The sequence below is a fragment of the Scyliorhinus canicula genome, chromosome 4 (genome assembly GCF_902713615.1).
Source record: "Scyliorhinus canicula chromosome 4, sScyCan1.1, whole genome shotgun sequence".
Lineage (NCBI taxonomy): Eukaryota > Metazoa > Chordata > Chondrichthyes > Carcharhiniformes > Scyliorhinidae > Scyliorhinus > Scyliorhinus canicula.
This window is the reverse complement of record NC_052149.1, coordinates 6,943,907-6,957,931: the sequence shown is the minus strand read 5'-3', so window position 1 is coordinate 6,957,931 and position 14,025 is coordinate 6,943,907. Positions and strand designations below refer to the sequence as shown.

The following is a 14,025-nucleotide window of genomic DNA, read 5'->3' as shown; positions in this document are numbered from 1 at the left end:
GCTGGATGAGGACAACTCCAACAACGCTCAGGCAGTTTGACGTCATCCAGGACAAGGCAGCCCGTTTGATTAGCACTCCATCTGCCACCTTCAGCATGTACATCAGCCACTATCAGTCCACAATGGCAGCAATACCTAGCGTCTACAATATACACTGTATGAACTCACCAATGCTCCATCGACAATAATTTCAATACCCAAGACCTCTACCACTCAGGACAAGGGCAGCAAATGCATTAGAAAATCCCCACCTGCAGGTTCACCTCCAAGAGTCTCACCATCTTGACTTGAACACATAACGTTGTTCCTTCATTGGGTCAAAATTCTGGAACCCCCTCCCTAACAGCACCATGGGTGTACCTACACCACATGTAATGCAGCAGTTCCAGAAGGCAGCTCACCACAATTAGGGATGTGCAGTGAAAATGGTCCTGTAGCTGCATAGTCTGTGAACAAATATACAATCTATATATCTCAGTTAAAACGCTCCTTGGATCATTGCTGAGATGAGATAGTTTACATTGAGTTGCCTTCAGCTAGATATTCAGCAGACCTGGTGTTGCAACCCTGATAATCCAAAATCATACAATTTGATTGAGGCATATTGGTCGCTGTAGTATCTGACAAGACCATTGATCACCAAAGTAGAGCAACAAATAAATGGTTTATTCGGGTAAATAACTATATTCAGGGAGTGAAGTAAAGGCTACCGTTCCCCATGACTTCAGAGTCCAGGAAAACCCGTGCTCAGGCCCCGGATTCATGCTCTCCGGCTCAATTGACCAAATTAGTCACATGAACCTTCAAGAGCTTGACCCCTTAAAGGAGCAAACTACCACTACCATTCTACTCACCTGGCCAGGTTGTCCTCCTGTCCTGCCTGGACCTGGTCAGCCACTCCACCATTTTTGTAACTCCAGATCTTGGTCCTTTTGAACGGGATGCAGTTCCGAGTGGAACTTCTGGCACTGCAGATCTGCTGGCATTTGATGGAGCAGCTGATCTCAGAGATGGAGTTTGGCCCACATGGAGTTTTTATTTTAGAGCAATTAATGCCCCTCTAAGGGTTAAATAGCTGTGGTGCGATGTTCTGGAGTCGGGGAAGCTCACTCCCAGGAACCAGGGTGGACGGGATTTGGCACAGTTTTACGTCCAGCCCACTTTATTCCCCAAAATGATTGTGTACCATTCTATTGAAGCACAAACACTGTAGAACTGCAAACCTGTTAACTTCACAGCTCTAATCAACCATGCACCGATACTATGAATATCAGTTACAGTCAAGATGTGGTTTGAGATTAAATTAACATTTTATTATATTCTGGCCATCAGGTTTCAATAAATGTGCCCTGGTCTCCTCATTGCGGTGATGGCCCATGTTATGACTATGTACCAATTGCAAGATCCTGTGACTTCTTATTTGTGATGACCATTCATATGCAGAGTGAAATGGGCGATGAGTGTTTTGCAAAAGCAAATGCTCCCTATGACTATACTTATTCAGGTACGTCCAACTAAACATTTTGGTTAAGAGTGTCCGGCCTTTATCAATATTAGCCTAAAATGGTCATATTTTTGTCCATTTAGGTCTTTCTGCTTATATTAATCTGGGTATTGATTCCAGAAAGCTGGTAATGGGAGTTCCATGGTATGGTAGCGACTACCGTTGCAAGCATTTCTATGAGGTAAGGACAAATAAATAATTTGCATTGCACACAGAATAGGCAGTGAATTAGATCATCTGAAATCCATTCTCCGGGCATGTTAATTGGGAGAAGGTAGCTCAATGTTAATATCACTGAGCCAGTGACCCAGAGGCTAATGTTCTAGGGGCCGGGAGCCAAGTCCCACCCAGGTAGCTGGTAGAATCTAAATTCAATATCATTTGGAAGCAAAAGCTTAATTGCTCTCTGAAGTGGCCCAGCACGTCACACAGTTCAAGGAATGAATTAGGGATAGGCAACAAATGCTGGCCTTGTCAGTGATGCTCACACCACATAGAATTTACAGTGCGGGAGAAGGTCATTTGGCCCATCCAGTCAGCACCGGCCCTCGTAAAGAGTATCCTACTTAAGCCCACGCCTCCACCCTATCCCTGTAACCCAGTAACCCCACCTAACCTTTTATAGACACTGAGGGCAATTTTATCATGGCCAATCCACCTAACCTGCACATCTTTAGACTGTGGGAGGAAACCTACGCAGACACGGGGATAAAGTGTAAACGCCACACAGTCACCCGAGGCCGGAATTGATAATAATCGCTTATTGTCACAAGTAGGCTGCGATGAAGTTACTGTGAAAAGCCCCTAGTCGCCACATTCAGGCACCTGTTCGGGGGGGGGGGGGGGGGGGGTTGGAACTGGAATTGAACCCGCGCTGCTGGTCTTGTTCTGTATTACAAGCCAGCTGTCCTAGCCTACTGTGCTAAACCAGCCCCTGTACGGAACCCGGGTCCCTGGAGCTGTGAGGCAGCAGTGCTAAATGCTGTGCCACCAGTCCATTGATTTTTACATTATTTCACTGAGACGTTCCCTTATTCCAGGTTGTAAACCACATGTTTCTTAAATCTTTTCCCAAGGATCAACCTGGAGCAGGCCACTCGGTCCATTGTGTCTGTTCTACCAATCAGTTAGATGTTTTGTGATCTGAATGATCTAAACCCGGCCTTGATTCAATAACTCGTTATGCTTTTACCTGACAAAAATCGGACAAACTCAGATGTGACATTTTCAATTGACGCCTTTGTGTCACGGCCAGTGCATGTGGAGATCAGTCAGGCGGCTAATACAACTTTGATTTTCACAGAATTCACGAGCCCTATTTTCTCATCTTTCTTCTCTTTACAGCCTGGTAGATGCCAATTAGAAGAGGTTCCACACAAAGAAGGTGTTTGCAACTTTCACATATCGAAGTCAAAACCATACAAAGACATCATGCAGGAGTTACCCAAATCATTTACCGGCAGATACTGGGACGATAATTACAAATCGCCATATTATGTCTACAAGGTAGGACGATCAGTCAAAGCACAATGCAGACCTGTGCATTCTAAGATTGTTTAAATGGAAACATTGCAATGATTCATCATCCCACATATTCCGTGTCTCATGTCGTGTGAGGTACACTGGTACAACACTGGCTGCAACTGGATGCAGCTTAGATCAAAAAGATACTCCAGACCTTGAAGTTAGTTCAATCAGGTTTATTGAACTAATAGCACAGTTAGCACAGTTCTCTGTAAGTTCGACTCTCTGCTAACCTCAGTGTGGCTACTCTGTGTGACTGAACCAGGCTAGGTCTTAGCCACATGGTGGAGGTGTGAGATTGTAACAACACCCTTGACTGACTCTCGAGATGTTCATCAGTGGAAAGAGGCGGAGTGTCAATGCCTCGTGTCTTTTATAGTCAGATCCCACCCCTGAGAGTCCTGCCTGCTTATTGGTCATGTCCTGTTCTCTGTGTCCATTAGCTGCTTGTCTGTGCCTGCCTGTATATCATTATATGTGTGTCTGCATATCATGACATCTCGGATTCAGCAAAGCTCAAGTTTTAAGTTTGTACAGTGGAAAATGTCTGCAATGGGAGAATCGACAAGAAAATGGGAGTCGATAAGAAAAGGACCCAAACCAATTCAGTTTTTAAAGACATGAGGCGGGAACTAGCGGTCTGTGGACGCAAATCTTGCCATGTTCACAAAATCACGCGAGAGGCCAAAAATGGAATTTGCGTTGGCGAGACTTTTGGAATGAGACCTTCTAGGCTCTCCCCGATGACATGATCAGATTCACCCCCAGGAAGGGGCATTGTAATGTATTTGCCGTGGTTCACGTCACATCTTAAACCATCACTGAATCATCCCATCCCCCAGATGTGACGCCACATTGGTACGAATTGTTACGTTTAAAAAAAAAAGGGAGCCCAAGAGGCCAGACGCCGCTGGACAGCTCCGGGGGGAGTGGGGGGGGGGGGGGGGGGAAGAGGTCTAGGGGGCTGTTGGACAGTGGCGAGGGTCGGTGGACACCGCAATGGGGTTGTGGATAGTGTGGGTGGCCCTAAGGTCTGCTGTCTGTGCTGTTTTGATGTTCTTAGAGGACTGAGTCAGTCCGCTGACTGTGGCTTGGGGGCATGGGGCGGCTGCAGGCCACATGGGGTGGGGAGTGATGCGAGTCAAGGAGGCAGGCCTAATGAGCTGGGTGGATGAAACCCAGAAAGAAAATACAAAACGGTGCCCACCCTGGGTAGGGGTGCGGGTGGGGGGAGGGGGGTCCAGGGGCTGTCCAAAACTCTGTTGAGACATGACACACGCACGTGAAGTTTGAATGATGCAGCCTGAGTAAGAATGGCGAATATTAACTTTGCCTATCCTTTAAGTAGAAAGGGACTGTGCCCTCAAACATTCAAGCTCATCAAACTGATTGGCCACCAAACGTTAACCCTTAATAATGTCAGTTGCCCACACATTCAAACTCAGGGAATGGGGTGAACACTCAGGGTTCAAGGCTCAATGCTTGGGTTTGTGGCATCGGGAGGCTTTGGCCTTGCTTATGTGCTGGACCCCAAGGCCTGCCAGTGAGGTTCCATTAGCCTCTAAGACAGACATTATCATCTAATTGATCCTGCCCATTAGGGATGTGCAAGTGAGGGGCAGCACGGTGGCGCAGTGGGTTAGCCCTGTTGCCTCACGGCGCCAAGGTCCCAGGTTCGATCCTGCCTCTGGGTCACTGTCTGTGTGGAGTTTGCACATTCTCCCTGTGTTTGCGTGGGTTTCGCCCCCCACAACACGAAAGATGTGCAGGCTGGGTGGATTGGCCATGCTAAATTGCCGCTTAAATGGAAAATATCCTCAATATGTTCGCCAACTATCACTTCAACCCTTCTTCGTTCCCCAAGACTTGGTTTAGAATTGCATCTCCTCTTGTTGAGTTTGTCACTAATTGGTTGAAAACATTTTCCTGGACACACTGCATGAGATTTTCTCCCTCAGCTCCCCTTATATTACTTGAATCCCAATTTATATTGGGATAGTTAAAGTCTCCTACTATTGTTCCCTTTTGTTCTTACAGGCATAAATGTGCCTCCATATTTGCTCTTCTATCTCCCTTTCACTCTTTGGTAGTCTGTAGTATATTCCCAGTTGTGAGACTGTGACTGCCTCTATTTTGTTTCTATTTATAACCCATAATGCTTTGTTTGTTGACCTGTATATGATTCATTCTCACAACTGGAATTGATTCTTTAACAATTAGTGCTGCTCCCCTTTTTTGTATCCCACTCCATCGTGCCTGAAAACATTGCATCCAGGGACATTGAGCTGCCACATTTGCTTCTCCTTTAGCCAGATTTCCGTTCTAGCAATGGCATCCTGTTGCCATGTGTCTACCTGTGCCCTTAACTCATCTACCTTGTTTGTAACGCTCCTTGCATTGAAGTATAAACAGTTCAACCCCACCATCTTCCCTTGCTGAAGACTTTTTGAACTCATCTCACTGCTAAATGGTTTTTCCTATATCCTGAGACTGTAATCCCTGGTAATCCCTGGTTCTGAGCTGGCCTTCCATCGGGAACATCCTCCCTGTCTCTACCCTATCTAGTTCTGTGCTGATTTTTAAAGGAAAGCCATGGAAAACTTTAACTTTAAAAAGGAAATCTATGTACTAGTTATTGAAGCAGTTACGTCACTGGGTCAATACTCAAGACGTTATGAACACAAATTCCATCCAATTGTATACTTTATGAAATGAAATTGAAATTGCTTATTGTCACGAGTAGGCTTCAATTAAGTTACTGTGAAAAGCCCCTAGTCGCCACATTCCGGCACCTGTCCAGGGAGGCTGGTACAGGAATTGAACCGTGCTGCTGGCCTGCTTGGTCTGCTTTAAATGCCAGCGAATTAGCCTTGTGAGCTAAACCAGCCCCTAATACAAGTAGGAATGAATTGTGGTTTAAATAATGCTTTTTGCGATGTCCAAAATGTTACATTGATCCAAAAGTGTCACCTCTCGATGTAACGCCTTTGACTTTTTTGGCAGCTTACTGATAAATACCATGAGGTCTGGTATGATGACCCAGAGAGCCTTTCACTGAAGGCAACAATCGTGAAGAAGTTGAAACTCCGTGGTATAGGTGCGTCGTTTGGAAATTTCTTAAACTACAGCGTTAATCCAATAGCAGCAGTGCAAACTGAAGACATGTGGAATGCTCTGTGCCCAATCAGAAAAAAATGGAATGTTTGGAATGTTTAATCTACATATAATGCGATTTGTTGTGCTGGAAAATGTATCAGAAAATGAGGTAAAATCCACAGTAATAATTAAACTAATGCAGATATGATGAACAGATTTCAAGGAGTGGCTTCTCTTTTGTCCGCCCCCCAAAAGTGGGTTTCCCGATCCAGTTGAGAATCGAGCGACAGCCGAAAAACGGGATGGCCGCCAATCCCACTGCACTACTCTGATCCACCACTGGCGACACCTGCGAGCTACATATCCAGCACCAGCGGCACCTTGCAAATTAGGCATTTGCACCCATTGAGCCCATTATTAAAGATGAGATCGCGGAGTACTTGGAAGTGCATGATAAAATAGGACTGAGTCAGCATGGCTTCATCAAGGGACGTCATGTCTGACAAATCTGTTGAAGTTTTAATGCAGAAAGTACTGAAGTGCAAATCTTTTAATGCAAGATGTATTACGGGTAAGGCAGATAAACGTAGAGCTTAGATTAGTACTTGGAACTATGATGTTGCCCTTGCAGAGACCTGGTTGAGGGAAGGACAGGACTGGCAGCTAAACGATCCAGGATTTAGATGTTTCAGGCGGGATAGATGGGATGTAAAAGGGGTGGAGGAGTTGCGCTACTGGTTAGAGAGAATATCACAGCTGTACTACGAGAGGACACCTCAGAGGGCAGCGAGGCTATATGGGTAGAGATCAGGAATAAGAAGGGTGCAGTCACAATGTTGGGGGTTTACTACAGGCCTCCTAACAGCCAGCGGGAAATAGAGGAGCAGATAGGTCGACAGATTTTAGAAACGAGTAAAAACAACAGGGTTGTTGTGATGGGAGACTTCAACTTCCCCAATATTGATTGGGACTCACTTAGTGCTCGGGGCTTGGACGGGGCAGAGTTTGTGAGGAGCATCCAGGAGGGCTTCTTAAAACAATATGTAGACAGTCCAACTAGGGAAGGGGCTGTACTGGACCTGGTATTGGGGAATGAGCCCGGCCAGGTGGTAGAAGTTTCAGTAGGGGAGCATTTCGGGAACAGTGACCATAATTCAGTAAGTTTTAAAGTGCTGGTGGACAAGGATAAGAGTGGTCCTAGGGTGAATGTGCTAAATTGGGAGAAGGATAATTATAACAAAATTAGGTGGGAACTGAAGAACCTAGATTGGGGGCGGATGTTTGAGGGTAAATCAGCATCTGACATGTGGGAGGTTTTCAAATGTCAGTTGAAAGGAATTTAGGACCGGCATGTTTCTGTGCGGAAGAAGAATAAATATGGCAAATTTCGGGAACCTTGGATAACGAGAGATGTGGTAAGCCTCATCAAAAAGAAAAAGGAGGCATTTGTCAGAGGTAGGAAGCTGGGAACAGATGAAGCCTGTATGGAATATAAGGAAAGTAGGAAGGAACTTAAGCAGGGAGTCAGGAGAGCTAGAAGGGGTCACGAAAAGTCATTGGCAAATATGGTTAAGGAAAATTCCAAGGCTTTTTACACATACATAAAAAGCAAAAGGGTAGCCAGGGAGTGGGTTGGCCCACTGAAGGATAGGCAAGGGAAGTGATGTGTGAAGCCAGAGGAAATGGGCGAGGTACTAAATGAATACTTTGCATCAATATTCACCAAATAGAAGGAATTCGTGGATGTTGAGTCTGGAGAAGGTTGCGTAGATAGCCTGGGTCACATGGAGATCCAAAAAGATGAGGTGTTGGGCGTCTTGAAAAATGTTAAGGTAGATCAGTCCCCAGGGCCTGATGGGATCTACCCCAGAATACTGAAGGAGGCTAGAGAGGAAATTACTGAAGCCTTGACAGAAATCTTTGGCTCCTCACTGTCTTCAGGTGATGTCCTGGAGAATAGTCAATGTTGTTCTTTTGTTTAAGAAGGGTAGCAAGGATCATCCAGGGAATTACAGGCCGGTGAGCCTTACGTCAGTGGTAGGGAAATTACTGGAGAGAATTCTTCGAGAAAGGATCTACTCCCATTTGGAAGTAAATGGACGTACTAGTGAGAGGCAGCAAGGTTTTGTGAAGGGGAGGTCGTGTCTCACTAACTTGATAGAGTTTTTCGAAGAGGTCTCAAAGATGATTGATGCAGGTAGGGCAGTGGATGTTTCATAGAATTTACAGTGCAGAATGAGGCCATTCAGCCCATCGAGTCTGCACCGGCTCTTGGAAAGAGCACCCTACCCAAGGTCAACACCTCCAACCTATCCCCATAACCCAGTAACCCTACCCAACACTAAGGGCAACTTTGGTCACTAAGGGCAATTTATCATGGCCAATGCACCTAACCTGCACATCTTTGGACTGTGGGAGGAAACCGGAGCACCCGGAGGAAACCCACGCACACACGGGGAGGATGTGCAGACTCCGCACAGACAGTGACTCAAGCCAGAATCGAACCTGGGACCCTGAAGCTGTGAAGCAATTGTGCTATCCACAATGCTACCGTGCGGCCCGTGTTGTCTATATGGACTTCAGTAAGGCCTTTGACAAGGTCCCTCATGTTAGACTGGTACAAAAGCTGAAGTCACACAGGATCAGGGGTGAGCTGGTAAGATGGATACAGAACTGGCTTGGTCATAGAAGGCAGAGAGTAGCAATGGAAGGGTGCTTTTCTAATTGGAGGGCTGTGACTAGTGGTGTTCCGCAGGGATCAGTGCTGGGACCTTTGCTGTACGTAGTATATATAAATGATTTGGAGGAAAATGCAACTGGTCTGATTAGTAAGTTTGCAGACGACACAAAGGTAGGTGGAATTGCGGATAGAGATGAGGACTGTCAGAGGATACAGCAGGATTTAGATCATTTGGAGACTTGGGCGGAGAGATGGCAGATGGAGATTAATCCGGAAAAATGTCAGGTAATGCATTTTGAGAGGTCAAATTCAGGTAGGGAATATACAGTGAATGGTAGAACCCTCAAGAGTATTGAAAGTCAGAGACATCTAGGTGTACAGGTCCACAGGTCACTGAAAGGGGCAACACAGGTGGAGAAGGTAGTCAAGAAGGCATATGGCATGCTTGCCTTCATAGAACATAGAACGATACAGCGCAGTACAGGCCCTTCCGCCCTCGATGTTGCACCGACATGGAAAAAAAAACTAAAGGCCATCTAACCTACACTATGCCCTTATCATCCATATGCTTATCCAATAAACTTTTAAATGCCCTCAATGTTGGCGAGTTCACTACTGTTGCAGGTAGGGCATTCCACGGCCTCACCACTCTTTGCGTAAAAAACCCACCTCTGACCTCTGTCCTATATCTATTACCCCTCAATTTAAGGCTATGTCCCCTCGTACTAGCCACCCCCATCCGCGGGAGAAGGCTCTCGCTGTCCACCCTATCTAACCCTCTGATCATTTTGTATGCCTCTATTAAGTCACCTCTTAACCTTCTTCTCTCTAACGAAAACAACCTCAAGTCCATCAGCCTTTCCTCATAAGATTTTCCCTCCATACCAGGCAACATCCTGGTAAATCTCCTCTGCACCCGTTCCAAAGCTTCCACGTCCTTCCTATAATGAAGCGACCAGAACTGTACGCAATACTCCAAATGCGGCCGTACCAGAGTTTTGTACAACTGCAACATGACCTCATGGCTCCGGAACTCAATCCCTCTACCAATAAAGGCCAACACATCATAGGCCTTCTTCACAACCCTATCAACCTGGGTGGCAACTTTCAGGGATCTATGTACATGGACACCGAGATCCCTCTGCTCATCCACACTACCAAGAATTTTACCATTAGCCAAATATTCCGCATTCCTGTTATTCTTTCCAAAGTGAATCACCTCACACTTCTCCACATTAAACTCCATTTGCCACCTCTCAGACCAGCTCTGCAGCTTATCTATGTCCCTCTGTAACCTGCAACATCCTTCCGCACTGTCTACAACTCCACCGACTTTAGTGTCGTCTGCAAATTTACTCACCCATCCTTCTGCGCCCTCCTCTAGGTCATTTATAAAAATGACAAACAGCAACGGCCCCAGAACAGATCCTTGTGGTACGCCACTCGTAACTGAACTCCATTCTGAACATTTCCCATCAACTACCACTCTCTGTCTTCTTTCAACTAGCCAATTTCTGATCCACATCTCTAAATCACCCTCAATCCCCAGCCTCCGTATTTTCTGCAATAGCCGACCGTGGGGAACCTTATCAAACGCTTTACTGAAATCCATATACACCACATCAACTGCTCTACCCTCGTCTACCTGTTCAGTCACCTTCTCAAAGAACTCGATAAGGTTTGTGAGGCATGACCTACCCTTCACAAAACCATGCTGACTATCCCTAATCATATTATTCCTATCTAGATGATTATAAATCGTATCTTTTATAATCCTCTCCAAGACCTTACCCACCACAGACGTTAGGCTCACCGGCCTATAGTTACCGGGGTTATCTCTACTCCCCTTCTTGAACAAAGGGACCACATTTGCTATCCTCCAGTCCTCTGGCACTATTCCTGTAGCCAATGATGACCTAAAAATCAAAGCCAAAGGCTCAGCAATCTCTTCCCTGGCTTCCCAGAGAATCCTAGGATAAATCCCATCCGGCCCCGGGGACTTATCTATTTTCACCTTGTCCAGAATTGCCAACACTTCTTCCCTACGCACCTCAATTCCATCTATTCTAATAGCCTGGGTCTCAGCATTCTCCTCCACAATATTATCTTTTTCTTGAGTGAATACTGACGAAAAGTATTCATTTAGTATCTCGCTTATCTCCTCAGCCTCCACACACAACTTCCCACCACTGTCCTTGACTGGCCCTACTCTTACCCTAGTCATTCTTTTATTCCTGACATACCTATAGAAAGCTTTTGGGTTTTCCTTGATCCTACCTGCCAAAGACTTCTCATGTCCCCTCCTTGCTCGTCTCAGCTCTCTCTTTAGATCCTTCCTCGCTTCCTTGTAACTATCAAGCGCCCCAACTGAAACTTCATGCCTCATCTTCACATAGGCCTCCTTCTTCCTCTTAACAAGAGATTCCACTTCTTTGGTAAACCACGGTTCCCTCGCTCGACCCCTTCCTCCCTGCCTGACTGGTACGTACTTATCAAGAACATGCAATAGCTGTTCCTTGAACAAGCTCCACATATCCAGTGTGCCCAACCCTTGCAGCCTACTTCTCCAACCAACACATCCTAAGTCATGTCTAATGGCATCATAATTGCCCTTCCCCCAGCTATAACTCTTGCCCTGCGGGGTATACTTATCCCTTTCCATCACTAACGTAAAGGTCACCGAATTGTGGTCACTGTTTCCAAAGTGCTCACCTACCTCCAGATCTAACACCTGGCCTGGTTCATTACCCAAAACCAAATCCAATGTGGCCTCGCCTCTTGTTGGCCTGTCAACATATTGTGTCAGGAAACCCTCCTGCACACATTGTACAAAGAACGACCCATCTAATGTACTCGAACTATATCTTTTCCAGTCAATATTTGGAAAGTTAAAGTCTCCCATAACAACTACCCTGTTACTTTCGCTCTTTTCCAGAATCATCTTCGCCATCCTTTCCTCTACATCCTTAGAACTATTAGGTGGCCTATAGAAAACTCCCAACAGGGTGACCTCTCCTTTCCTGTTTCTAACCTCAGCCCATACTACCTCAGAAGAAGAGTCCCCATCTAGCATCCTTTCCGCCACCGTAATACTGTCCTTGACTAGCAGCGCCACACCTCCCCCTCTTTTGCCCCCTTCTCTGAGCTTACTAAAACACCTAAACCCCGGAACCTGCAACAACCATTCCTGTCCCTGCTCTATCCATGTCTCTGAAATGGCCACAACGTCGAAGTCCCAGGTACCCACCCATGCTGCCAGTTCCCCTACCTTATTTCGTATACTCCTTGCATTGAAGTAGACACACTTCAAACCACCTACCTGAACACTGGCACCCTCCTGCGAAGTCAAATCTGTGCTCCTGACCTCTATACTCTCAATCTCCCGTACCCCAAAACTACAATCCAGGTTCCCATGCCCCTGCTGAATTAGCCAGGGCATTGAGTATATGAATTGGCAAGTCATGTTGCAGCTGTATAGAACCTTAGTTAGGCCACACTTGGAGTATAGTGTTCAATTCTGGTCGCCACACTAGCAGAAGGATGTGGAGGCTTTAGAGAGATTTTGTAGAAGAGATTTACCAGGGTGCTGCCTGGTATGGAGGGCATTAGCTATGAGGATCGGTTGAATAATCTTGGTTTGTTCTCACTGGAACGACGGAGGTTGAGGGGCGACCTGATAGAGGTCTACAAAATTATGAGGGGCATAGACAGAATGGATAGTCAGAGGCTTTTCCCCAGGGTAGAGGGGTCAGTTACTAGGGGACATAGGTTTAAGGTGCGAGGGGCAAGATTTAGAGTAGATGTACGAGGCAAGTTTTTCACACAGAGGATAGTAGGTGTCTGGAACTCGCTGCCGGAGGAGGTGGTGGAAGCAGGGACATTTAAGGGGCAGCTGGACAAATACATGAATAGGATGGGAATAGAGGGATACCCCCCAGAAAGTGTAGAAGATTTTAGTTTAGACGGGCAGCGTGGTCGGCACGGGCTTGGAGGGCCGAAGGGCCTGTTCCTGTGCTGTACTTTTCTTTGTTCTTTCTTTGTTCTTTGTTCTTTGAGGAAGTAACGAGGAAGTTAGACAAAGGAGACCAATGGACGTGATTTATTTAGATTTCCAGAAGGCCTTGACAAAGTGCCGCAGAGGAGACTTAAATGTGATAAGAGCCCGTGGTGTTAAGGGTAAGATCCTGGCATGGATAGAGGATTGGCTGACTGGCAGAAGGCAGAGTGGGGATAAAGGGGTCTTTTTCAGGATGGCAGCCGGTGACTAGTGCTGTGCCTCAGGGGTCGGTGCTGAGACCACAACTTTTCACAATATAAATTGATGATCTGAAAGAAGGAACTGAAGGCACTGTTGCTAAGTTTGCAGATTGTACAAAGATCTATAGAGGGACAGGGAGTATTGAAGAAGTAGGCAGTTTGCAGAAAGATTTGGACAGGCTAGGAGAGTGGGCAAAGAAGTGGCAGATGGAATACAATGTGGAAAAGTGTGTGGTTAAGCACTTTGGAAGGAGAAATGGAGGGATAGATTATTTTCAAAATGCGGAAATGCTTCGGATAACAGATGCACAAAGGGACTTGGGAGTCCTTGTTCACGATTCTCTTAAGGTTAATGTGTCGGTTCAGTCGGCACTTAGGAAGGCAAATGTAATGTTAGCATTTATGTCAAGGGGGCTAGAATACAAGACCAGAGATGTACTTCTGAGGCTGTATGCGGCTCTGGTCAGACCCCATTTGGAGTATTGTGAGCAGTTTTGAGCCCCATATCTAAGGAAGGATGTGCTGGCCTTGGAAAAGGTCCAGATGAAGTTTACAAGAATGAACTCTAGAAAGAAGAACTTGTCATATGAGGAACAGTTGAGGACTCTGGGTCTGTACTCGGAGTTTTGAAGGATGACGGGGATCTTATTGAAACTTACAGGATACTGCGAGGCCTGGATAGAGTGGATGTGGAGAGTATGTTTCCACTTGTCATAAAAACTAGAAGCAGAGGACACCATCTTAGACTAAAGGGACAATCCTTTAAAACAGACATGAGGAGGAATTTCTTCAGCCAGAGGGTGGTAAATCTGTGGAACTCTTTGCCGCAGAAGGCTGTGGAAGCCAAATTACTGAGTGTCTTTAAGGCAGAGATAGATAGGTTCTTGATTAATAAGGGGATCAGGGGTTATGGGGAGAGGGAAGGGGAATGGGGATGAGTAAAATATCAGCCGTGATTGAATGG

At 46.1% G+C, this 14,025-nt stretch overlaps 1 protein-coding gene across 3 annotated transcripts in view; it reads left to right on the top strand.

Annotated features, from left to right (window-relative positions):
* Nucleotides 1–6,340, top strand: part of LOC119964330 (di-N-acetylchitobiase-like) — a 44,640-nt gene extending 38,300 nt beyond the window's left edge. For 2 of the 3 annotated variants that reach the window (XM_038793647.1, XM_038793646.1), the window contains exons 4-7: nt 1,333–1,504; nt 1,588–1,685; nt 2,849–3,010; nt 6,032–6,340. In XM_038793647.1, the coding sequence (XP_038649575.1) occupies nt 1,333–1,504; nt 1,588–1,685; nt 2,849–3,010; nt 6,032–6,244 (645 nt within the window). In that variant the 3' untranslated portion in view covers nt 6,245–6,340. The remainder of the gene's footprint in view (nt 1–1,332; nt 1,505–1,587; nt 1,686–2,848; nt 3,011–6,031) is intronic. The other variant, XM_038793648.1, reaches the window with a different exon arrangement.
* The last annotated feature ends 7,685 nt before the right edge of the window (nt 6,341–14,025 follow it).